This window comes from Engystomops pustulosus, chromosome 9, assembly GCF_040894005.1.
Source record: "Engystomops pustulosus chromosome 9, aEngPut4.maternal, whole genome shotgun sequence".
NCBI classification, from domain to species: domain Eukaryota; kingdom Metazoa; phylum Chordata; class Amphibia; order Anura; family Leptodactylidae; genus Engystomops; species Engystomops pustulosus.
In genome coordinates this window covers 98,241,032-98,265,393 of record NC_092419.1, presented here as the reverse complement: position 1 = coordinate 98,265,393, position 24,362 = coordinate 98,241,032, and the positions used below count along the sequence as shown (strand labels likewise).

The 24,362-nt window shown below is 45.0% G+C and overlaps 1 protein-coding gene across 3 annotated transcripts; it reads left to right on the top strand.

Annotated features, from left to right (window-relative positions):
- The first annotated feature begins 20,786 nt into the window (after positions 1 to 20,786).
- ASB6 (ankyrin repeat and SOCS box containing 6) lies at positions 20,787 to 24,310 on the top strand. 3 transcript variants are annotated; one of them, XM_072124416.1, is made up of 7 exons: positions 20,787 to 20,900; positions 22,098 to 22,240; positions 22,364 to 22,539; positions 22,610 to 22,716; positions 22,802 to 22,910; positions 23,018 to 23,104; positions 23,279 to 24,310. In XM_072124416.1, exons 2-7 carry the CDS (start codon positions 22,119 to 22,121, stop codon positions 23,950 to 23,952), a joined length of 1,275 nt encoding a protein of 424 aa, XP_071980517.1. In that variant the 5' UTR covers positions 20,787 to 20,900; positions 22,098 to 22,118; the 3' UTR covers positions 23,953 to 24,310. The 3 variants fall into 3 exon arrangements, with proteins under 3 accessions (XP_071980517.1, XP_071980518.1, XP_071980519.1); XM_072124417.1 differs by lacking the exon at positions 20,787 to 20,900 and adding an exon at positions 21,933 to 22,005; XM_072124418.1 differs by lacking the exon at positions 20,787 to 20,900 and adding an exon at positions 21,939 to 21,960.
- Positions 24,311 to 24,362: the final 52 nt, after the last annotated feature.

Below are 24,362 nucleotides of genomic sequence, written 5' to 3'. Positions count from 1 at the left end.
GGGTCACAGGAAGGGACGGGCAATATATCAGGGCAGCGGCCAGCACCAATTAGCGGCGTGGTAGCCCTTTAAATTTCACAGAGCCACCGTGAGAATGCCCTTAGAGGCGGGGACTCGTGTGCCGGATCACAGGAGCCGTTACTGGAGCATGGACAGGTGAGTACGTCTGCAGCTGTAACACTGAAGTCCATGGGGGCACACGGGTGAGCCTGCGACCTGGGACATGGGTCCTAGGAGCACCCGTGACACATGGTTTAACCTGCATAAACACCCAATTCCAAGGTCAAAGAGGGATAATCCTATGTAAAAGGCATCCCACGCATTTTGTTGCGCTTGCGACTTCCACGCAAACACCAGATACCAAGCTCCAGGTTTCTCTTCAGTCACTTTCACCTTGTACTTTGTATATAAGATGCGGCTGATGACAGGTTCACGCAGCAGCAGATTTATTTGTTCCATTATTTTATTCCCTTATAAAGAATGTCTGGTGTCACCCCCTCATCCTCATAGACTGTAAGCTCTTGTGTCACCCCCTCATCCTCATAGACTGTAAGCTCTTGTGTCACCCCCCCTCCTCATAGACTGTAAGCTCTTGTGTCACCCCCTCATCCTCATAGACTGTAAGCTCTTGTGTCACCCCCTCATCCTCATAGACTGTAAGCTCTTGTGTCACCCCCTCCTCATCCTCATAGACTGTAAGCTCTTGTGTCATCCCCTCATCCTCATAGACTGTAAGCTCTTGTGTCACCCCCTCATCCTCATAGACTGTAAGCTCTTGTGTCACCCCCTCCTCATCCTCATAGACTGTAAGCTCTTGTGTCACCCTCTCATCCTCATAGAATGTAAGCTCTTGTGTCACCCCCTCATCCTCATAGACTGTAAGCTCTTGTGTCACCCCCTCATCCTCATAGACTGTAAGCTCTTGTGTCACCCCCTCATCCCCATAGACTGTAAGCTCTTCTGTCACCCCTCATCCTCATAGACTGTAAGCTCTTGTGTCACCCCCTCATCCTCATAGACTGTAAGCTCTTGTGTCCCCTCTCATCCTCATAGACTGTAAGCTCTTGTGTCACCCCCTCATCCTCATAGACTGTAAGCTCTTGTGTCATCCCCTCATCCTCATAGACTGTAAGCTCTTGTGTCACCCCCTCATCCTCATAGACTGTAAGCTCTTGTGTCACCCCCTCCTCATCCTCATAGACTGTAAGCTCTTGTGTCACCCTCTCATCCTCATAGAATGTAAGCTCTTGTGTCACCCCCTCATCCTCATAGACTGTAAGCTCTTGTGTCATCCCCTCATCCTCATAGACTCTAAGCTCTTGTGTCACCCCCTCATCCTCATAGACTGTAAGCTCTTGTGTCACCCCCTCCTCATCCTCATAGACTGTAAGCTCTTGTGTCACCCTCTCCTCCTCATAGAATGTAAGCTCTTGTGTCACCCCCTCATCCTCATAGACTGTAAGCTCTTGTGTCACCCCCTCATCCTCATAGACTGTAAGCTCTTGTGTCACCCCCTCCTCATCCTCATAGACTGTAAGCTCTTGTGTCACCCTCTCATCCTCATAGAATGTAAGCTCTTGTGTCACCCCCTCATCCTCATAGACTGTAAGCTCTTGTGTCACCCCCTCATCCTCATAGACTGTAAGCTCTTGTGTCACCCCCTCCTCATCCTCATAGACTGTAAGCTCTTGTGTCACCCCCTCATCCTCATAGACTGTAAGCTCTTGTGTCCCCCCTCATCCTCATAGACTGTAAGCTCTTGTGTCACCCCCTCATCCTCATAGACTGTAAGCTCTTGTGTCACCCCCTCCTCATCCTCATAGACTGTAAGCTCTTGTGTCACCCCCTCATCCTCATAGACTGTAAGCTCTTGTGTCACCCCCTCATCCTCATAGACTGTAAGCTCTTGTGTCACCCCCTCATCCCCATAGACTGTAAGCTCTTCTGTCACCCCTCATCCTCATAGACTGTAAGCTCTTGTGTCACCCCCTCATCCTCATAGACTGTAAGCTCTTGTGTCACCTCCTCATCCTCATAGACTGTAAGCTCTTCTGTCACCCCTCATCCTCATAGACTGTAAGCTCTTGTGTCACCCCCTCATCCTCATAGACTGTAAGCTCTTGTGTCACCCCCTCATCCCCATAGACTGTAAGCTCTTCTGTCACCCCTCATCCTCATAGACTGTAAGCTCTTGTGTCACCCCCTCATCCTCATAGACTGTAAGCTCTTGTGTCACCCCCTCATCCTCATATACTGTAAGCTCTTGTGTCAGCCCCTCATCCTCATAGACTGTAAGCTCTTGTGTCGCCCCCTCATCCTCATAGACTGTAAGATCTTGTGTCATCCCCTCATCCTCATAGACTGTAAGCTCTTGTGTCAAGCCCTCATCCTCATAGACTGTAAGCTCTTGTGTCACCCCTCATCCTCATAGACTGTAAGCTCTTGTGTCACCCCCTCATCCTCATAGACTGTAAGCTCTTGTGTCACACCCTCATCCTCATAGACTGTAAGCTCTTGTGTCACCCCCTCATCCTCATAGACTGTAAGCTCTTTTGTCATCCCCTCATCCTCATAGACTGTAAGCTCTTGTGTCACCCCCTCATCCCCATAGACTGTAAGCTCTTCTGTCACCCCTCATCCTCATAGACTGTAAGCTCTTGTGTCACCCCCTCATCCTCATAGACTGTAAGCTCTTGTGTCCCCTCTCATCCTTATAGACTGTAAGCTCTTGTGTCACCCCCTCATCCTCATAGACTGTAAGCTCTTGTGTCATCCCCTCATCCTCATAGACTGTAAGCTCTTGTGTCACCCCCTCATCCTCATAGACTGTAAGCTCTTGTGTCACCCCCTCCTCATCCTCATAGACTGTAAGCTCTTGTGTCACCCTCTCATCCTCATAGAATGTAAGCTCTTGTGTCACCCCCTCATCCTCATAGACTGTAAGCTCTTGTGTCATCCCCTCATCCTCATAGACTCTAAGCTCTTGTGTCACCCCCTCATCCTCATAGACTGTAAGCTCTTGTGTCACCCCCTCCTCATCCTCATAGACTGTAAGCTCTTGTGTCACCCTCTCATCCTCATAGAATGTAAGCTCTTGTGTCACCCCCTCATCCTCATAGACTGTAAGCTCTTGTGTCACCCCCTCATCCTCATAGACTGTAAGCTCTTGTGTCACCCCCTCCTCATCCTCATAGACTGTAAGCTCTTGTGTCACCCTCTCATCCTCATAGAATGTAAGCTCTTGTGTCACCCCCTCATCCTCATAGACTGTAAGCTCTTGTGTCACCCCCTCATCCTCATAGACTGTAAGCTCTTGTGTCACCCCCTCCTCATCCTCATAGACTGTAAGCTCTTGTGTCATCCCCTCATCCTCATAGACTGTAAGCTCTTGTGTCCCCCCTCATCCTCATAGACTGCAAGCTCTTGTGTCACCCCCTCATCCTCATAGACTGTAAGCTCTTGTGTCACCCCCTCCTCATCCTCATAGACTGTAAGCTCTTGTGTCACCCCCTCATCCTCATAGACTGTAAGCTCTTGTGTCACCCCCTCATCCTCATAGACTGTAAGCTCTTGTGTCACCCCCTCATCCCCATAGATTGTAAGCTCTTCTGTCACCCCTCATCCTCATAGACTGTAAGCTCTTGTGTCACCCCCTCATCCTCATAGACTGTAAGCTCTTGTGTCACCTCCTCATCCTCATAGACTGTAAGCTCTTCTGTCACCCCTCATCCTCATAGACTGTAAGCTCTTGTGTCACCCCCTCATCCTCATAGACTGTAAGCTCTTGTGTCACCCCCTCATCCCCATAGACTGTAAGCTCTTCTGTCACCCCTCATCCTCATAGACTGTAAGCTCTTGTGTCACCCCCTCATCCTCATAGACTGTAAGCTCTTGTGTCACCCCCTCATCCTCATATACTGTAAGCTCTTGTGTCAGCCCCTCATCCTCATAGACTGTAAGCTCTTGTGTCGCCCCCTCATCCTCATAGACTGTAAGATCTTGTGTCATCCCCTCATCCTCATAGACTGTAGGCTCTTGTGTCACTCCCTCATCCTCATAGACTGTAAGCTCTTGTGTCACCCCTTCATCCTCATAGACTGTAAGCTCTTGTGTCACCCCCTCATCCTCATAGACTGTAAGCTCTTGTGTCACTCCTTCATCCTCAGACTGTAAGCTCTTTTGTCACCCCCTCATCCTCATAGACTGTAAGCTCTTGTGTCGCCCCCTCATCCTCATAGACTGTAAGCTCTTGTGTCACCCCCTCCTCCTCATAGACTGTAAGCTCTTGTGTCAAGCCCTCATCCTCATAGACTGTAAGCTCTTGTGTCACCCCTCATCCTCATAGACTGTAAGCTCTTGTGTCACCCCCTCATCCTCATAGACTGTAAGCTCTTGTGTCACACCCTCATCCTCATAGACTGTAAGCTCTTGTGTCACCCCCTCATCCTCATAGACTGTAAGCTCTTTTGTCATCCCCTCATCCTCATAGACTGTAAGCTCTTGTGTCACCCCTTCATCCTCATAGACTGTAAGCTCTTGTGTCACCCCCTCATCCTCATAGACTGTAAGCTCTTTTGTCATCCCCTCATCCTCATAGACTGTAAGCTCTTGTGTCACCCCTTCATCCTCATAGACTGTAAGCTCTTGTGTCACCCCCTCATCCTCATAGACTGTAAGCTCTTTTGTCATCCCCTCATCCTCATAGACTGTAAGCTATGACTGTAAGCTATGAAATGCGCCCGCGAGATTCTTAGTAAATAACCTCCATTGTGTAAGGGTCCATGCACACTAGCGTATATGCCCGTCCGGCTGCAGCTGTACGGTTACACGTCGGGCGCGCTGAAGAGGAGGAGAAGTAAGCGCTGCTCTCCCCTCCCCATGGAGAATAGTGGCGCACGGCTGTTCTTACGACCACAGATAGAGCGGACTCTATCTTTTCTTGCGGCCAGGGCACGGCGAGCACACGTTGTTCTCACTGTACCGAGACAATTATGGGGGATATTCATGATGTCGTAAATTTGCGGCCGTATATACGTCCTCCATACGTTCGTGTGCGTGGGCCCTAAGGGAAACCAGAGGCAGCCCCCCATTATAAGAATGGTGATGACCCGGGACATTACTAGAACAGCACGAGCCGGGAATATGTCCTATAACGTAGTCCACGTCCGGCCATTAGGGTAGAGTGCAATGCAATTCTACTAATGGCCTCCTAAGGGTTACATATCCCCATATCGGTGACAACCCGATGAGCAATAGTGCCAATACAATCCCACAGATCTGGGAATGTAAGTCTCACTCAAAATTTCAAGATTATGTGGGGACACTTACAGGAACACACCTGGAATAGTCCCAATAGTGGGTACAATGGTGACAGCTGGGGAAGCAGATATGTCAGCCATATCCGGAAGCCAACATATTCCCCCGCTGTATCCCAAACTTCCAGAGACACAACCACCGGAATATCTACTATGGCAGTGGTGGCGAACCTATGGCACGGGTGCCAGAGGTGGCACTCAGAGCCCTTTCTGTGGGCACCCAGACCATGACTAGAGATGACTCCAGGTATCTTCCTGCAGTCCCAGACAGTCCAGGACTTGCTGTGTACAGAGCTATTTTAAAGTGATGGTGCTACCTGGGACTACTGGAGGAGTGGGAAGGTGTGGACAGATCTGGATTATCATTGTAGCTCCTGCTCTGGCCCTGACAATTCTTCCTGTTTATGGGACCCTGGAGGGAAGCTTCAATGATCATCCAACTTTCTTCTATTTCTGCTTTATTGGTGTCCTCAGGGTGCTGGTATCAATGAAAGCTGTGACATAGAAGGGAGTATAAATCACAAATTAAATTTCTGTGTTGGCACTTTGCGATAAATTAGTGGGTATTGGTTGAGTTTGGGCACTCGGGGCCACATTTATCACTTTTGTGCGCCTAAGTGTAGTAGTTGCGCCTAAATTCTGGCGCACTGTTTTGCCAGAATTATCACAAGCTTCAACCATCTGTGATAAGTATATTTTCTGCCTCTTATTAATCACTTTACTTTAACACAGTTTAGGCGCAGTTTCGGCGCAATGTTAGATTCAGGCAGTTACATGTCATCCTGCTACAAGCTCCTCTCTGCTTCTCCCACATCCCAGAATGAAGATAACACTCACAGCAGCACCCAGGTGTGTGACACCCTGCACCCAGTGACCTCCTCAGCAGTGGCTTCTCCTGGAGGGGATCCCCCAGTGCTGGTCTCCTGCTGCACCCCTGTAATTCTGCACAATATCCCCCTCAGATATACTGGTGATACTGTGCAGAATTACAGGGGGGACACTTGTCTGTAGTATCTGCAACATTCTGCAAACTTCTGCAAAGTTCTCTTCTCTCTTGCTTTGAGCTCAGGAGTTTGCAGAATGTTTTGTAAATAGAAGGTGATGAACTGTAAATAGAGTCTGCAGCTCCTGTCTGCAGTGTATCTAATGTCTGTATTATATGGGTGCAGCAGGAGACCAGCACTGGGGGATCCCCTCCCGGAGAAGCCCCTGCTGAGGAGATCACTGGGTGCTGGGTGTCACACACCTGGGTGCTGCTGTGAGTGTTATCTTCATTCTGGGATGTGGGAGAAGCAGAGAGGAGCTTGTAGCAGGATCACATGTAAGTGCCTGAATCTAACATTGCGCCGAAACTGCGCCAAAATCGCGCCGAAACTGTGTTAAAGTAAAGTGATTAATAAGAGGCAGAAAATATACTTATCACAGATGGTTGTAGCTTGTGATAATTCTGGCAAAACAGTGCGCCCGAATTTAGGCGCAACTACTACACTTAGGCGCACAAAAGTGATAAATGTGGCCCTTTGTTTTCTTATATAAAGAATTACAATCTATGAGGAAAGACAAAAGAAAAATGATTGATTCATAGATAATAGATAGAGATGATAATTAGACGATAGATAATAGAGATGATTTGTAAAGTGCTACGGAATTTGATGGTGCTATATAAAAAAGATTATCATTACTAGATAATTGATAGATGATAGATAATAGATAGAGATTGTATAATAATTGTATGATAGATAGATATGAGATAGATGAGATAGATAGATAGATAGATAGATAGATAGATAGATAGATAGATAGATATTAGATATATAGATAGATAGATAGATAGATAGATAGATAGATAGATAGATATGAGATAGATAGATAGATAGATAGATAGATAGATAGATATTAGATAGATAGATAGATAGATAGATATGAGATAGATAGATAGATAGATAGATAGATAGATGTTAGATAGATAGATAGATAGATAGATATGAGATAGATAGATAGATAGATAGATAGATAGATAGATAGATAGATAGATAGATATGAGATAGATATGAGATAGATATGAGATAGATAGATAGATAGATAGATAGATACATAGATACATAGATACATAGATAGATATGATAAATGAATATGATGTATATATGTATATGATATATTACATATGAGGCAGATAGATGTGTAGATGATAAATGAATGTGAGGTAGATATTAGATATGAGATTTGTGTCCAGGACATGTGGACACTGAGCCCCTTATACCCGGAGCTTCATGAGACTTTCCGGACGTATATTTCAGATAATTTTTTCTGAAATAGGGAAAGTTTTTGGGGCCATAACTTGTTGATGTTCTTATTAATACTGGGAGCAGGCGGCGGCGGGTGCAGCTCAGCGCCGTGCAGAATATTCTAATATTTCTGGGTCTGTGGTTCCCCTCCTCCGCCCCTATTAGTGCGGTAAACATCTCTCATTACAGGGCAGATGCGGCCGCTGCGTGTGCTGTACATATGGAGGGTTTTATTTTTGTGTTCTTTATTTCTAGGTTATTTTCTAACACTGTGGTTTTTTTTGCCTGCTCTTGGCTGAGTGTTTCTCATTCTGCTCGTGAGCTATTATTACGCGCTTTAACCTATAAATATTTTTTTAATCAATGTCCCATGTTTATTTACCCCCCACCCCCCCCCCGGCCTATAACTCAGCCCAGGCTTATACTACAATTGTCAACCCCAACTTTTCAGCGCCAGAAATGAAACATCTGCGGACTCCATCTTCACCGTTCCTGCCCAGCGTTGGTCTAGTGTTCTCTCCGCACACATCCTGCGGCGCCCGACCCAATGGGTTGTTATTTAATCATTTTAGTTCAACTTGTCATCTTGTACTTTAAAAGGTTAATGAAAACTGGAGGTGACGTGGGGTCACGCTTAGTTATGTGACCTGTTTTGCTACTAATACGTCTCGCCCCCTGGGCATGGGGTGCGCTGGGCCGCTCTGCGGAACGGGTCGTCTGTAATCTATTACCGTAGGCCGTAGATTTAGAAAATTATTGTAGTCGCATAATTGGGAGCATATTTGCACATCCAAAAAATTTCAAAAAACATCAGCTACTGGTACGGAACATACATTTTTAGCATAAACATTTATAAAAATAAGTATAAACACACTGTGATATGATATCGAAATGTTCTAGAGACGGCACCAACTTATAATATTCAATATTAATTATAAAGAAACTTTTTGGGATTTTCTATAATAATTTCATTTTATAATGTTAAAAAAAAAAAGTTTATTCATTTTTACATTTTTAATTGATGCTTCAGACACATTAGTGAACATTTGCAAACAACCTAAAATATTATTTGTCAATCTCAGTTTTTGGTTTTTTTTTAATTCCTTTCAATCATCGTTTTTTTTTCCTCCAAAAACCAAAAATGGGTTGAACAAAAATGAAAGAGAAAAGAAATGACATTTTCCAAATTGTTAGATTCGTGCTAAAAAAAAAAAAAACAACCTAAATTTGATGTTTAATTTGCAAAATTAATCAGCCAAATATGTTTGGTTAATTTTCCAATTTTAAGGAGATAAAGATTAAGGAGATAAAATAGAAAGTTTTTTTTAAATTTTGCACAATAATTTTTTTCAAAATCTTGCCGTGTAGATGCAAATTTTCACACTAAGTATTCAAATACACGCAGTCCCCGGGTTACATACAAGATAGGGTCCGGAGGTTGAATTTGTATGTAAGTCGAAACTGTATATTTTATAATTGTAGATCCAGACAAAAAGAAATTTGGCCCCAGTAATAATTGGAGTTTAAACATTTTTTGCTGTAATGGGACCAAGGATTATTAATAAAGATTCATTACAGACACCTTACAGCTGATCAGTGCAATCTGGGATATAGTAAAGCATTCAGAAAGCTTCACCAGAGGTCAGTGGGGTCTGTCTGTAACTATGGGTTGTCTGTAAGTCGGGTGTCCTTAAGTAGGGGACCGCCTGTACAGTGAAAGCTTTTAAGGGGTGGTCTGCTCATGGGGGGGGGGCAGCTTCCATAGAATATAATGGGTTAAAAAAAATTGGAATCTGAAAAAAATCCATCTTTTGGGGAGTTGGTCCTCTTTTAATTTTAAAAAATCAGAGCTTCTTCTTTTTTCCCCCATTTGTCAAAACCAACACTTAGATATTAACTTGACTTCCCAAATTATAATTAAATAAAAATAATAATAAATTTAAAAAAACATAAAATTCCAAAAATATATATTTTGGAATACGTTTTTTTTTATTTATTAATATTTTTCTTTGCTTATTTTTAATTTTTATTTTATGTATCCATTTTTCCTTTCCTTCTGTGTTTTTTTTTAACCCACTTTAGTTGTAATTGAAAGAAATTGTGTCTCTTCCTTGTTCTTCCTGACAGAACAGATTACTGAGCCACAAAATATTAAAAACAACTAAGACAATTTTTAAAAGATCTAGAAAACTGTTAAAAAATTAAGATTTTGGGGACATGGAGGCGACCTAATGTCAGCTAAACACATTCTTTATCGGAAAAATTCCATTCATCTGTAAAAATAAAGAAACCCAAAAATATAGGTAAAAAAAACTAATGTTTTAAAAAAGCCTTGTAATAAAATTCTGCTGGTACATCTCTCATTACAGGCTGATGACGTTATTATGGCTGTGGCGCGTTGTCTCCGGTTTTCTATCTAGATTTCAGATTTGTAGACGTAACAAGATGTCAGCCGCAGGACATTTACTTGTGATGACGGGACCTCAGACTGGGAAGTTTAGGATTACCCCAAAGGTTCAGATTTCTCCGCATGGCAGCGAATATATCCATACACGGAATAAGGATCCGTCCTATGAACACTCCAGGAAACATGGCTTTCGTTTTCTAGTAAAATCTAAGATGCAAGACCATCAAAAAATTGCAAATGTAAATGTTATTTTAGGTGTTAAATAGATAAAAGAAGAGAGATAGATAGATATGAGATAGATAGATAGATAGATAGATAGATAGATAGATAGATAGATAGATATGAGATAGATAGATATGAGATAGATAGATATGAGATAGATAGATAGATAGATAGATAGATAGATAGATATGAGATAGATAGATAGATAGATAGATAGATAGATAGATAGATATGAGATAGATAGATAGATAGATAGATATGAGATAGATATGAGATAGATAGATATGAGATAGATAGATAGATAGATAGATATGAGATAGATAGATAGATAGATATGAGATAGATAGATAGATAGATATGAGATAGATAGATAGATAGATAGATAGATAGATAGATAGATAGATAGATAGATATGAGATAGATAGATAGATAGATAGATAGATATGAGATAGATATGAGATAGATAGATATGAGATAGATAGATAGATAGATAGATAGATATGAGATAGATAGATAGATAGATATGAGATAGATAGATAGATAGATAGATAGATAGATAGATAGATAGATATGAGATAGATAGATAGATAGATAGATAGATATGAGATAGATAGATAGATATGAGATAGATATGAGATAGATATGAGATAGATATGAGATAGATATGAGATAGATAGATAGATATGAGATAGATAGATAGATAGATAGATATGAGATAGATAGATAGATAGATAGATATGAGATAGATAGATAGATATGAGATAGATATGAGATAGATATGAGATAGATATGAGATAGATATGAGATAGATAGATAGATAGATATGAGATAGATAGATAGATAGATAGATATGAGATAGATAGATAGATAGATAGATATATAGATAGATAGATAGATAGATATGAGATAGACTCTAGATTACAATGGGTGATGGTCTCTCCTGCATCCATCATCAGGAGGTGTGAGACAGAGAAGATGGGGGACAAGAATCTGGCGCATCTCGTTAATTTGGCGCACGGCAAAGTTCGGCACTTAGTGGTTTTGAGTCCCTGCGCCTTATCTGACATAGTGAGTGCGTCCTATACAGATGTTTGCACGAGATCTATCACTAATTTGCGCCTAAAAAGGCGCAAAATAGGCGCAGAAAATGCACCTCCTCTGAACAGGTGCACTTCCAAAAAAAATCACTTTACATTACTCAAAACATTAATTTTAGGTTCCAAAATGAGAAATTCCCTCTATGCAACATGGAAAATACTCCGGAGCAGTTATAAAATGTAAAATTTCTCCAGTAACGACTTCATCACTTTCTATGGGATCATTTCTGGGAGTGATTATTGTCTTATTGTACAGATCTGAGAATATTATCAGTCTCCATTTACTGTACATTATAATAAAAAAGGCAAAGACTCATTTCAGCAAGAATTTTTTTTTTTTTTTTACATCTCTGTAACTTTTAGTCCCTGCATTTGCACCACAATGATAGTTTTTTTGAGCAGAGATGAAGCCCTGAACATTATTGGTCACAAATGAGATCTAACAATTTGAGACAAATTTGGCGCTAATTTAGGTGCAAATGAATCGGACATGAGACAATTCCAAAAGGCATTTACTAAGGCAGAACTAGATCCATCATAGATCAGGAGCCAAAAAGAAGAGCAAACCAGGCGCAAAAATAGGCGAACCTGAGACCCCACTATGATTAATGTCCCCCGATGTGTATGGGTTGTCACCTCTCATGTCCTGTCCTGTATGTGGTGGTACCAGGAGAGACAGGTTCTGGGAAGACTCTGACATATTTGCTCTGCAATTCTGTAGAACTTTTCCTTTAAGGATCCTGACATGACGGACTGTTTTCCTTTGTGTGACTCCCATATTGGTCGTCCTGACATTTTGTACATTCTCTGATAGTGATCGCAGCGCTGACATGGAGAGCTCTTGGATCCCGGTCAATATGTCGCTTCATCTCTGCAGGAATATGAGACGTCCTCAGATTACTCAGTCTCCATGACTCAAGTCCTGTCACTATAAATCACCAGCTAGAAAACCGGACAGCTACACATGACGTAAGAGTCATAACCATCAAAGAAGTAACACTCCGGCCAAGACTGCCCTGGTTGGCATCTTCTGGATGAGGGTGGGTTCCCTTGGGGGTCGGAAGGATGTCCACTTGAACACTAACCTTGGATGGTGCTGCCACACTCTGCTCTTGGAGGAGTCAGGGAATCTCTGCAGATTTTACTAGATTCCTTGATGAACTAGACACAATTTACCTAAACACACGGTTGTCCAGCTGTTCATCTCTTCTTGCACCATCTCCTTTGGGTCCTTTTTTTCTAAAAGTTGGGACCATCCCTGAGATGAATAATTTGCCATGTCAAATATTACAGATTGTAACCCCTTAGACCTCAAATAATAGGACATGCAGCGGATTACTAATGGGAATAGGAGGCCTATCAGTACTTCACAATAGAGGTTAAAGGGTGTCCCCATCTTATAAAACAACACAAATTACCATGAGCGATGAGGGAGACCCCAGAACCTGGTTTATTCTCAAAACATTAACTCACAAGCAACTACTCATCTGATAGTAGATGATCTATTTTTCTTCTGCGTCCTTCCCAGGCCTCCGTTTTGACTTCCTAATGACTGCTTCAGACCTCCATGTTGTCTTCTCCATGAGGAGTTCTCCTAATGACTGCTTCTTCTCAGACCTCCATGTTGTCTTCTCCATGATAACTTCTCCTAATGACTGCTTCTTCTCAGACCTCCATGTTGTCTTCTCCATGATAACTTCTCCTAATGACTGCTTCTTCTCAGACCTCCATGTTGTCTTCTCCATGATAACTTCTCCTAATAACTTCTCCTAATGACTGCTTCTTCTCAGACCTCCATGTTGTCTTCTCCATGATAACGTCTCCTAATGACTACTTCTTCCCAGACCTCCATGTAGTCTTCTCCATGGTGACTTCTCCTAATGACTGCTTCTTCTCAGACCTCCATGTTGTCTTCTCCATAATAACTTCTCCTAATGACTGCTTCTTCTCAGACCTCCATGTTGTCTTCTCCATGATAACTTCTCCTAATGACTACTTCTTCCCAGACCTCCATGTTGTCTTCTCCATAATAACTTCTCCTAATGACTGCTTCTTCTCAGACCTCCATGTTGTCTTCTCCATGATGACTTCTCCTAAGGACTACTTCTTCCCAGACCTCCATGTTGTCTTCTCCATGATAACATCTCCTAATGACTGCTTCTTCTTAGACCTCCATGTTGCCTTCTCCATGAGGACTTCTCCTAATGACTGCTTCTTCTCAGACCGCCATGTTGTCTTCTCCATGGTGACTTCTCCTAATGACTGCTTCTTCTCAGACCTCCATGTTGTCTTCTCCATAATAACTTCTCCTAATGACTGCTTCTTCTCAGACCTCCATGTTGTCTTCTCCATAATAACTTCTCCTAATGACTGCTTCTTCTCAGACCTCCATGTTGTCTTCTCCATGATAACTTCTCCTAATGACTACTTCTTCCCAGACCTCCATGTTGTCTTCTCCATGGTGACTTCTCCTAATGACTGCTTCTTCTCAGACCTCCATGTTGTCTTCTCCATGATAACTTTTCTTAATGACTGCTTCTTCCCAGACCTCCATGTTGTCTTCTCCATGATAACTTCTCCTAATGACTGCTTCTTCTCAGACCTCCATGTTGTCTTCTCCATAATAACTTCTCCTAATGACTGCTTCTTCTCAGACCTCCATGTTGTCTTCTCCATGATGACTTCTCCTAAGGACTACTTCTTCCCAGACCTCCATGTTGTCTTCTCCATGATAACATCTCCTAATGACTGCTTCTTCTTAGACCTCCATGTTGCCTTCTCCATGAGGACTTCTCCTAATGACTGCTTCTTCTCAGACCGCCATGTTGTCTTCTCCATGGTGACTTCTCCTAATGACTGCTTCTTCCCAGACCGCCATGTTGTCTTCTCCATGATAACTACTCCTAATGACTGCTTCTTCTCAGACCTCCATGTTGTCTTCTCCATGGTGACTTCTCCTAATGACTGCTTCTTCTCAGACCTCCATGTTGTCTTCTCCATGAGGAGTTCTCCTAATGACTGCTTCTTCTCAGACCGCCATGTTGTCTTCTCCATGATAACTTCTCCTAATGACTGCTTCTTCTTAGACTTCCATGTTGTCTTCTCCATGATAACTTCTCCTAATGACTGCTTCTTCCCAGACCTCTATGTTGTCTTCTCCATGATAACTTCTCCTAATGACTGCTTCTTCTCAGACCTCCATGTTGTCTTCTCCATGAGGACTTCTCCTAATGACTGCTTCTTCCCAGACCTCTATGTTGTCTTCTCCATGATAACTGCTCCTAATGACTGCTTCTTCTCAGACCTCCATGTTGTCTTCTCCATGATAACTTCTCCTAATGACTGCTTCTTCCCAGACCTCCATGTTGTCTTCTCCATGAGGAGTTCTCCTAATGACTGCTTCTTCTCAGACCTCCATGTTGTCTTCTCCATGGTGACTTCTCCTAATGACTGCTTCTTCTCAGACCTCCATGTTGTCTTCTCCATGATAACTTCTCCTAATGACTGCTTCTTCTCAGATCTCCATGTTGTCTTCTCCATGGTGACTTCTCCTAATGACTGCTTCTTCACAGACCTCCATGTTGTCTTCTCCATGAGGAGTTCTCCTAATGACTGCTTCTTCTCAGACCTCCATGTTGTCTTCTCCATTATGCCTTCTCCTAATGACTGCTTCTTCCCAGACCTCCATGTTGTCTTCTCCATGGTGACTTCCCCTAATGACTGCTTCTTCTCAGACCTCCATGTTGTCTTCTTCCCAGACCGCCATGTTGTCTTCTCCATGATAACTTCTCCTAATGACTGCTTCTTCCCAGACCGCCATGTTGTCTTCTCCATGATAACTTCTAATGATTGCTTCTTCCCAGACCTCCATGTTGTCTTCTCCATGGTGACTTCTCCTAATGACTGCTTCTTCTCAGACCTCCATGTTGTCTTCTCCTTGATAACTTCTCCTAATGACTACTTCTTCTCAGACCTCCATGTTTTCTCCTCCATGATAACATCTCCTAATGACTGCTTCTTCTCAGACCTCCATGTTGCCTTCTCCATGATAACTTCTCCTAATGACTGCTTTTTCTCAGACCTCCATGTTGTCTTCTCCATGATAACATTTCCTAATGACTGCTTCTTCTCAGACCTCCATGTTGTCTTCTCCATGATAACTTCTCCTTATGACTGCTTCTTCCGAGACATCCATGTTGTCTTCTCCATGGTGACTTCTCCTAATGACTACTTCTTCACAGACCTCCATGTTGTCTTCTCCATGATGACTTCTCCTAATGACTGCTTCTTCTCAGACCTCCATATTGTCTTCTCCAGGATGAGTTCTTCAAATGACTGCTTCTTCTCAGACCTCCATGTTGTCTTCTCCATGATGAGTTCTCCTAATGACTGCTTCTTCTCAGACCTCCAGATTGTCTTCTCCATGATGAGTTCTTCAAATGACTGCTTTTTCTCAGACCTCCATATTGTCTTCTCCATGATGAGTTCTCCTAATGACTGCTTCTTCTCAGACCCCCATGTTGCCTTCTCCACAAGGACTTCTCCTAATGACTGCTTCTTTTCCATGTCGTCTTCTCCATGGTGACTTCTACGAATGACTGCTTCTTCCCAGACCTCTATGTTGTCTTCTCCATGAGGACTTCTCCTAATGACTGCTTCTTCCCAGACCTCTATGTTGTCTTCTCCATGAGGACTTCTCCTAATGACTGCTTCTTCCCAGACCTTCATGTTGCCTTCTCCACAAGGACTTCTCCTAATGACTGCTTCTTTTCAGACCTCCATGTTGTCTTCTCCATGAGGAGTTCTCCTAATGACTGCTTCTTCCCAGACCTCTATGTTGTCTTCTCCATGAGAACTTCTCCTAATGAATGCTTCTTCCCAGACCTTCATGTTGCCTTCTCCACAAGGACTTCTCCTAATGACTGCTTCTTTTCAGACCTCCATGTTGTCTTCTCCATGAGGAGTTCTCCTAATGACTGCTTCTTTTCAGACCTCCATGTTGTCTTCTCCATGATAACTTCTCCTAATGACTGTTTCTTCCCAGACCTCCATGTTGTCTTCTCCATGATAACTTCTCCTAATGACTGCTTCTTCTCAGACCTCCATGTTGTCTTCTCCATGGTGACTTCTCCTAATGACTGCTTCTTCTCAGACCTCCATGTTGTCTTCTCCATGAGGACTTCTCCTAATGACTGCTTCTTCTCAGACCTCCATGTTGTCTTCTCCATGGTGACTTCTCCTAATGACTGCTTCTTCTCAGACCGCCATGTTGTCTTCTCCATGATAACTTCTCCTAATGACTGCTTCTTCTCAGACCTCCATGTTGTCTTCTCCATGATAACTTCTCCTAAGACTGCTTCTTCTCAGACCTCCATGTTGTCTTCTCCATGGTGACTTCTCCTAATGACTGCTTCTTCTCAGACCTCCATGTTGTCTTCTCTATGGTGACTTCTCCTAATGACTGCTTCTTCTCAGACCTCCATGTTGTCTTCTCCATGGTGACTTCTCCTAATGACTGCTTCTTCTCAGACCTCCATGTTGCCTTCTCCATGATAACTTCTCCTAATGACTGCTTCTTCTCAGACCTCTATGTTGTCTTCTCCATTAGGACTTCTCCTAATGACTGCTTCTTCTCAGATCTCCATGTTGTCTTCTCCATGATAACTTCTCCTAAGACTGCTTCTTCTCAGACCTCCATGCTGTCTTCTCCATGATAACTTCTCCTAATGACTGCTTCTTCCCAGACTTTCATGTTGACTTCTCCATTCTGGCTTTTTCTAACACCTGCTTCTTTAGCCTCTCATTCCTGAGGCCATCCCCAGCCTCTGTAGGATTGATCTGAGGTAATAAATTTAGAACCCCCAGACCAATCCTCAAAATGAATACAATTAATTCCCCTCTGGATTAAGGACTGTCACAGATATGGATGAAAAAGTGACAGACCCTGGACACGTATGATCATGTGACCTTATGATACAGGTCCTTATGCAGTTTCATTGAGTTTTTATCATTGTTTGCAGCAATTTCTGTAATAAAACACAATGTAGATGAAGTCCTCTGACCTCTAGGATATATCATTGGGTCTTATCCCTGATGTCACTAGTATGCCGCCCCCTACAGGACATGTGCCTGTATGACCCCCATACTCCAGCCAGATGGGAGTTATTACTACACTCTGTAGTCAGCGCAGCCCTGTAGGTGGTGCAGTTTATTGGAGTCTCTGGTCCCGGGTTGGACTGAGGCCAATACACAATTTGATTTTATTTTTGGTTCCATAAAGTTTCATAGGAGCAGAATATTTTTATTTGGAATAAGTAACGCTATTAATATTTTTGTGTTTTCCTGTTCCCCGACCCATTTTGGTTATAAGCGGGGTCCTTGTTTTGCCCCTCACCCGCGCGCTGGAGGTGGTCGTTTTATGAAGGTCACATTTATGAAAATGTAATTGAAAGTAAATCTTCACCTCCAGATCCGCATAAATCGTATGTAAAAGCCGAATTCACGGAATATGAAAACCATAAGCGTATAAGAAACAACTCAAAGGAACTCGAGATGCCCCCCACGAACAGCGGCAAAGGACCGACCCCCATAACCAATGCAAAGAGTCAGTGTACAGACATCTGTATAACACCTAGGGAAGAATAATATAGTACACAGTACAGAGAATACACAGTGATGTCACAGTACAGAGAATACACAGTGATGTCACAGTACAGAGATAATACACACAGTGATGTCACAGTACAAAGATAATACACACAGTGATGTCACAGTACAGAGATAATACACACAGTGATGTCACAGTACAGAGATAATACACACAGTGATGTCACAGTACAGAGAATACACAGTGATGTCACAGTACAGAGAATACACAGTGATGTCACAGTACAGAGAATACACAGTGATGTCACAGTACAGAGAATACACAGTGATGTCACAGTACAGAGATAATACACACAGTGATGTCACAGTACAGATATAATACACACAGTGATGTCACAGTACAGGGATAATACACACAGTGATGTCACAGTACAGGGGATAATACACACAGTGATGTCACAGTACAGGGATAATACACACAGTGATGTCACAGTACAGGAATAATACACACAGTGATGTCACAGTACAGGGATAATACACACAGTGATGTCACAGTACAGGGATAATACACAGTGATGTCACAGTACAGGGATAATACACACAGTGATGTCACAGTACAGGGATAATACACACAATGATGTCACAGTACAGGGAGAATACACACAGTGATGTCACAGTACAGGGATAATACACACAGCGATGTCACAGTACAGGGATAATACACACAGTGATGTCACAGTACAGGGATAATACACACAGTGATGTCACAGTACAGGGATAATACACACAGTGATGTCACAGTACAGAGATAATACACACAGTGATGTCACAGTGCAGGAATAATACACACAGTGATGTGACAGTACAGGGATAATACACACAGCGATGTCACAGTACAGAGATAATACACACAGTGATGTCACAGTACAGAGATAATACACACAGTGATGTCACAGTACAGGGATAATACACACAGTGATGTCACAGTACAGAGATACTACACACAGTGATGTCACAGTACAGGGATAATACACACAGTGATGTCACAGTACAGGGATAATACACACAGTGATGTCACAGTACAGGGGATAATACACACAGTGATGTCACAGTACAAACACTTTAATAAATGCGGCCCTTTGTGTTTTCCTGATGGTGCCCAGGGGCGTTACTATAGCAGTAACAGCCATAGCAGTTGCTATGGGGCCCACAGTGTCAGGGGGCCTCAGCATTTGACCTGACACACTAAAAAATGGAGGATGTCCATCATTATATGTATATAACAGGGCACATCATCCACAGTACACAGCATGAAGTGGCAGCTCAGATAAGAAGTGTTGGGGAGAAGGAGGGGACAGTGTACTTCCCACGTGTGGTCACCAGCTACTGGGACAGATTTATGTAAATGTATAAATATATCTATATCGGTGTATAAATGTGCGAGCATACAAATATGTATATATATATATATTTGTCATTCAGAAGTCTGCTATGGGGTCCTGCATCTCCTAGTTACAGCCCTGATGGTGCCAGTAGGGGGAGCTCACTGCATACATATGTATATGGTGTATATGTATATATACACTACTAGTGAATGTAGGACACGGCTTGTGGTGCGCTGCAGGGATTGGTCGGGCAGTTTGGGCTGTCGGGGGAGTTTTGGAAGTTTCGGGCTTGGGTCATACAGGTTTACACAATGCTTTATGCAGCAGATTTTCACACTTCATTATCTCCTTACTACTCCTGCATCCTACATGACACTATGCCCCACATTTATCAATAACAGTGCGGTGTGTACTATGTGCAGTGTCCTGTGTAGTCTGCAGGGGGCGACAGATAAAGGATTTCTGGACCCCGTTCTGCATGAATATGGCAGACACACCGACAGGGTGCACCATTGTTTTTGCTACCCCTTTAAAGGGAACCTACCACCACGAATCTACCTATAAAGGTAGATCGGGTGGTAGGTGGATGTATGGGACGTGAGGATAGCCCTTTTTAGAGCTAATCCTCACGTCCCCGCTAGCGTACCATAAACTTTATTGCCCTAATATGTTAATTTAATTAAGCGGCTACCGGGGCGTGGAGTAGCCGGACACGAGGCTACACGGCGCGGCTACTCCACGCCCCAGTAGCTGCTTTCCCCCGCCTACCCTGTGATCTTCGGCGCGCAGCTCTTGGCAGCTGCGCGCCCTCGTCCGAGAAGCCGGAGTTCTGCGCATGCGCAGTAACTCCGGCCAAGATGCGCGATCTCGGGAACGAGGCCGGAGTTACTGCGCATGCGCAGAACTCCGGCTTCTCGGACGAGGGCGCGCAGCTGCCAGGAGCTGCGCGCCGAAGATCACAGGGTAGGCGGGGGAAAGCAGCTACTGGGGCATGGAGTAGCCGCGCCGTGTAGCCTCGTGTCCGGCTACTCCACGCCCCGGTAGCCGCTTAATTAAATTAACATATTAGGGCAATAAAGTTTATGGTACGCTAGCGGGGACGTGAGGATTAGCTCTAAAAAGGGCTATCCTCACGTCCCATACATCCACCTACCACCCGATCTACCTTTATAGGTAGATTCGTGGTGGTAGGTGCCCTTTAACAGTGTGAATGAGGCCTTAGAAGTAATCACAACATAAATAACCTGCTGCATAAAGGGGCATCTAATGACTCGTCTCACACCTGCCCTCTGCTGGAGGAAAAAGAGATCAGCAGAAATGTATTAATAGTTCTGCACCGCCACCTGCTGGAGAATACGTGATCTGCACCTCGGCACATTCCATCGCTCGTGTGTTCTCTGCACCGCCACCTGCTGGAGAACACGGTGCTACGCAGCACTCCTCTTCCTGTGATGAAGAAGCTCTCCGCCGCCATCTGCTGGTCATAGCGGATCATTACAGCCGTGCTGCTACGCCCTCTATTCCTGGGACATGTCTTGTCGCCATTTCCGCTTCCGGTGTGGATTTGGGCGCTGAGGCTGCAGGTGAGTTGTGCTTCCAGCTCTTTCATTGCTATAGAGAATATTTTTGCAAGGTCTGAATGGGGACAAAGCGGCTTAAGGGTTAGAACGCGAGACGCATTTTGGTCATTATCACTGCACAGCTGTATAGAGAGGCAATTACAGCTCTGACGTCATCACTGCACAGCTGTATAGAGAGGTCATTACAGCTCTGACGTCATCACTGCACAGCTGTATAGAGAGGCAATTACAGCTCTGACGTCATCACTGCACAGCTGTATAGAGAGGTCATTACAGCTCTGACGTCATCACTGCACAGCTGTATAGAGAGGTCATTACAGCTCTGACGTCATCACTGCACAGCTGTATAGAGAGGTCATTACAGCTCTGAGTTCATCACTGCACAGCTGTATAGAGAGGTCATTACAGCTCTGACGTCATCACTGCACAGCTGTATAGAGAGGTCATTACAGCTCTGACGTCATCACTGCACAGCTGTATAGAGAGGTCATTACAGCTCTGACGTCATCACTGCACAGCTGTATAGAGAGGTCATTACAGCTCTGATGTCATCACTGCACAGCTGTATAGAGAGGTCATTACAGCTCTGATGTCATCACTGCACAGCTGTATAGAGAGGTCATTACAGCTCTGATGTCATCACTGCACAGCTGTATAGAGAGGTCATTACAGCTCTGACGTCATCACTGCACAGCTGTATAGAGAGGTCATTATTACTGTTCTGACACTACACAGATGTAGCGGTGCAGTGTAGCGGAGCAGTGTAGCTCTGCTGTATCTGCCCAGTGTCATCACGTCCTGTGTTATTACTGTATATTTGGGGACTTTGTTGCTTTCCAGGTTCTGATGGACTACAAGGCACAGAATGATTTAGTCCCGCCCTCTATTGCATTGGTGTTTATGAGCCACGCCCCCTCTTTGGGGGTGGAGTGGTGTTCTGTGAGTCCCGCCCCCTCGTCAGTCTTGGTGGGCGGTGTTCTGTGAGTTGTTATATGAGTCCCGTCTTCTTTTGGTGGTTTAGGCCATTATAGTTGACCCGTGGGGCCCGGGTGTCTCTGTCTCTGTGAGTGAGGTGGAGGCCACCAGGGGCACAGTAGTGGCTGTAGAGGTGCAGGTTACAGGGCACAATATGGCGGGGGTCTTGTAGGGTAGCGCTGTGCCGCTTCAGCTGGAGTCATCTTGTTTCTTGTCCTCCCTCAGGGTGCAGCCATTACTCCCAGCATGCCTTTCCTCCATGGCTTCCGGAGGATAATATTTGAGTACCAGCCTCTGGTGGATGAGATCCTGGGGGCGGTGGGGATACATGACCCCGAGCAGACAGAGGTGCCCCAGAGCCATGCCAGGTAAGATCACCACTTGCTGTCAGTGAGTGGAGCCCCAGATATCGCAGAGGAAGGTTTGTTGCAGTTGTACAGGAGGTGAGGGGAAGGATATATGTGTTGCGCTCACACTTCCTGTTCCTGCAGCTTCCTCCCCGCTGATGGTGACAAGTTCCTGGCGCTGAATGAGCTCCTGGAGAGACACTCGCAGTCGGCCTTTTACCGGGAGGGGGTGAGTTATTCGCTCCTGAAGGTGGCGGAGCTGGGGCTGGTTCCCGCCGCAGAGATCCTCCTCCAGTACGGCGCAGACCTCAGCTTTGAAGGTAACTGGAATACCCCTTTAACTCTTAAAGTGACAGTACACAGTGACACTGACATATATCATTCTCCCAGATCCTGTGACGTACTACACCCCCCTCCACATCGCAGTCCTCCGGAACCAGCCCGACATGGTGGAGCTGCTGGTGCAGAGCGGCGCCGATATAAACAAGAGGGACCGGGTGAGACACGAGTACCAGGGTCTGGGGCACCAGGCAGTAATAATCAAGTGTAGATCTCATATCTCTCTGTATCCTCTCTGCCCAGATACATGAGAGCAGCCCCCTGGACCTGGCCAGCGAGGAGCTGGAGCGTGTGCCCTGCCTGCAGCGGCTTCTGGAGCTCGGAGCGGACGTGAATGCAGCGGATAAAAATGGTGAGTGACTGGCGCAGGTGGAGTAGAGGTACTGGGGGGCTCAGCCACCCCCTGGAAATGGACAATCCCTTTAAATCCCACCTTTGTCTCTATTGTGCTGTTGGCAGGTAAGACAGCTCTGCTACATGCGCTGGCCAGCAGTGACGGGGTGCAGATCCACAACACTGAGAATATCCGCCTGCTGCTGGAGGGAGGTAAGTGACCCCCCCCCCCCAAGACTTGCAAGTTGTCATGGGTGACAACTATCAGCTCCCAGAAGGTTGTGGCTTCTGAAAATGACAACCACAGATCAGTGCAAAGAGCACAGCAGTGTGAGGATGCAGTGTTTATTGTGTAATCACGTGATTGTGCCCGCTTGTGTCTTGTAGGAGCTGACGTGAAGGCCACCACCAAGGACAGCGACACAGTCTTCTCCAGCATCATCTTCCTCCTGGGAGAGACTGTTGGTTCTGATAAAGAGGAGGCAAAGCTGATTAACCACTTCTGCTTCCGGGTCAGCCAGCTGCTGTTGGCGCACGGTGCTGACCCCAGCGAGTGCCCGTCCCACGAGTCCCTCACCCACACGTGCCTCAAAAGCTTCAAGCTCCATTATCCTCTCCTGCGCTTCCTCCTGGAGTCTGGCGCCTCGTACAACTGCTCCCTGCACGGCGCCTCCTGCTGGTCCGGCTTCCACATAGTCTTTGACAAGCTGTGCACTTACCTGGGCAGCTGCGAGGACTGTGACGCCGTGGACCTGCTGAATAAAGCTGAGAACATTGTGGAACTGATGGTGGCCCAGGCCCCCAGGGTCTCCCTGCCCAGGAACTTTGACATAAACACGTCCAGCTGCAGCGTACACGCGGACAAAGTGAGCGCCCTGCACCAGTCCCTGAAGCAGCTGGAGCAGGCGCCCCCCACCCTCAGGCACCTGTGCAGGGTCTACATCCGCCAGAGGCTCCGGCCGTGGCCCGTGGACGTCAAAGTCAAGTCCTTGCCCCTCCCAGACCGGCTGAAACTCTACCTCCTCGTGCACCCCGACGCCTCCTGTGATGAGGATTTATAGCGGAGGACGCTGTTCTGTGACAGGTGGGGGGCTCCGCAGCACAGAGGAACCCTCCCCTGCCATGGATGTGTCCCCCTGTGCTGGTGATGGGACAATCATTGGGTTAGTCCTGCATGACTCCCGCTCCTCTCATCCAGACCCGAGGCAGGGAACATGGTATTTATTGTAATAAACGGAGCTATGGCTGTGCAGGACAGCAGGCAGTGGGGATTTAATGGCTTCCCCCAAAATTACAGCAAGTGTTAGTTATTATACCAGGATATCTGTGTAGTAGCAGGGGGTGTCCTCCTGCTGCTCTGCATTAAAGGGCATCTACCACTAGGAGGAAATACTGTGTATGCAAATGAGCCTGAGGGGCTCCAGGGTCCATTAACATCGATGGAGCCTGGAGCCCCTCAGGCTCATTTGCA

Excerpts from the sequence above, each read along its gene's own strand:
- ASB6 (XM_072124416.1), top strand. The coding sequence starts at position 22,119 with ATGCCTTTCCTCCATGGCTTCCGGAGGATAATATTTGAGTACCAGCCT. Across the intron at positions 22,241-22,363 it reads GTGCCCCAGAGCCATGCCAG|CTTCCTCCCCGCTGATGGTG; the intron begins GTAAGATCACCA and ends CTGTTCCTGCAG. Across the intron at positions 23,105-23,278 it reads CCGCCTGCTGCTGGAGGGAG|GAGCTGACGTGAAGGCCACC; the intron begins GTAAGTGACCCC and ends TGTGTCTTGTAG.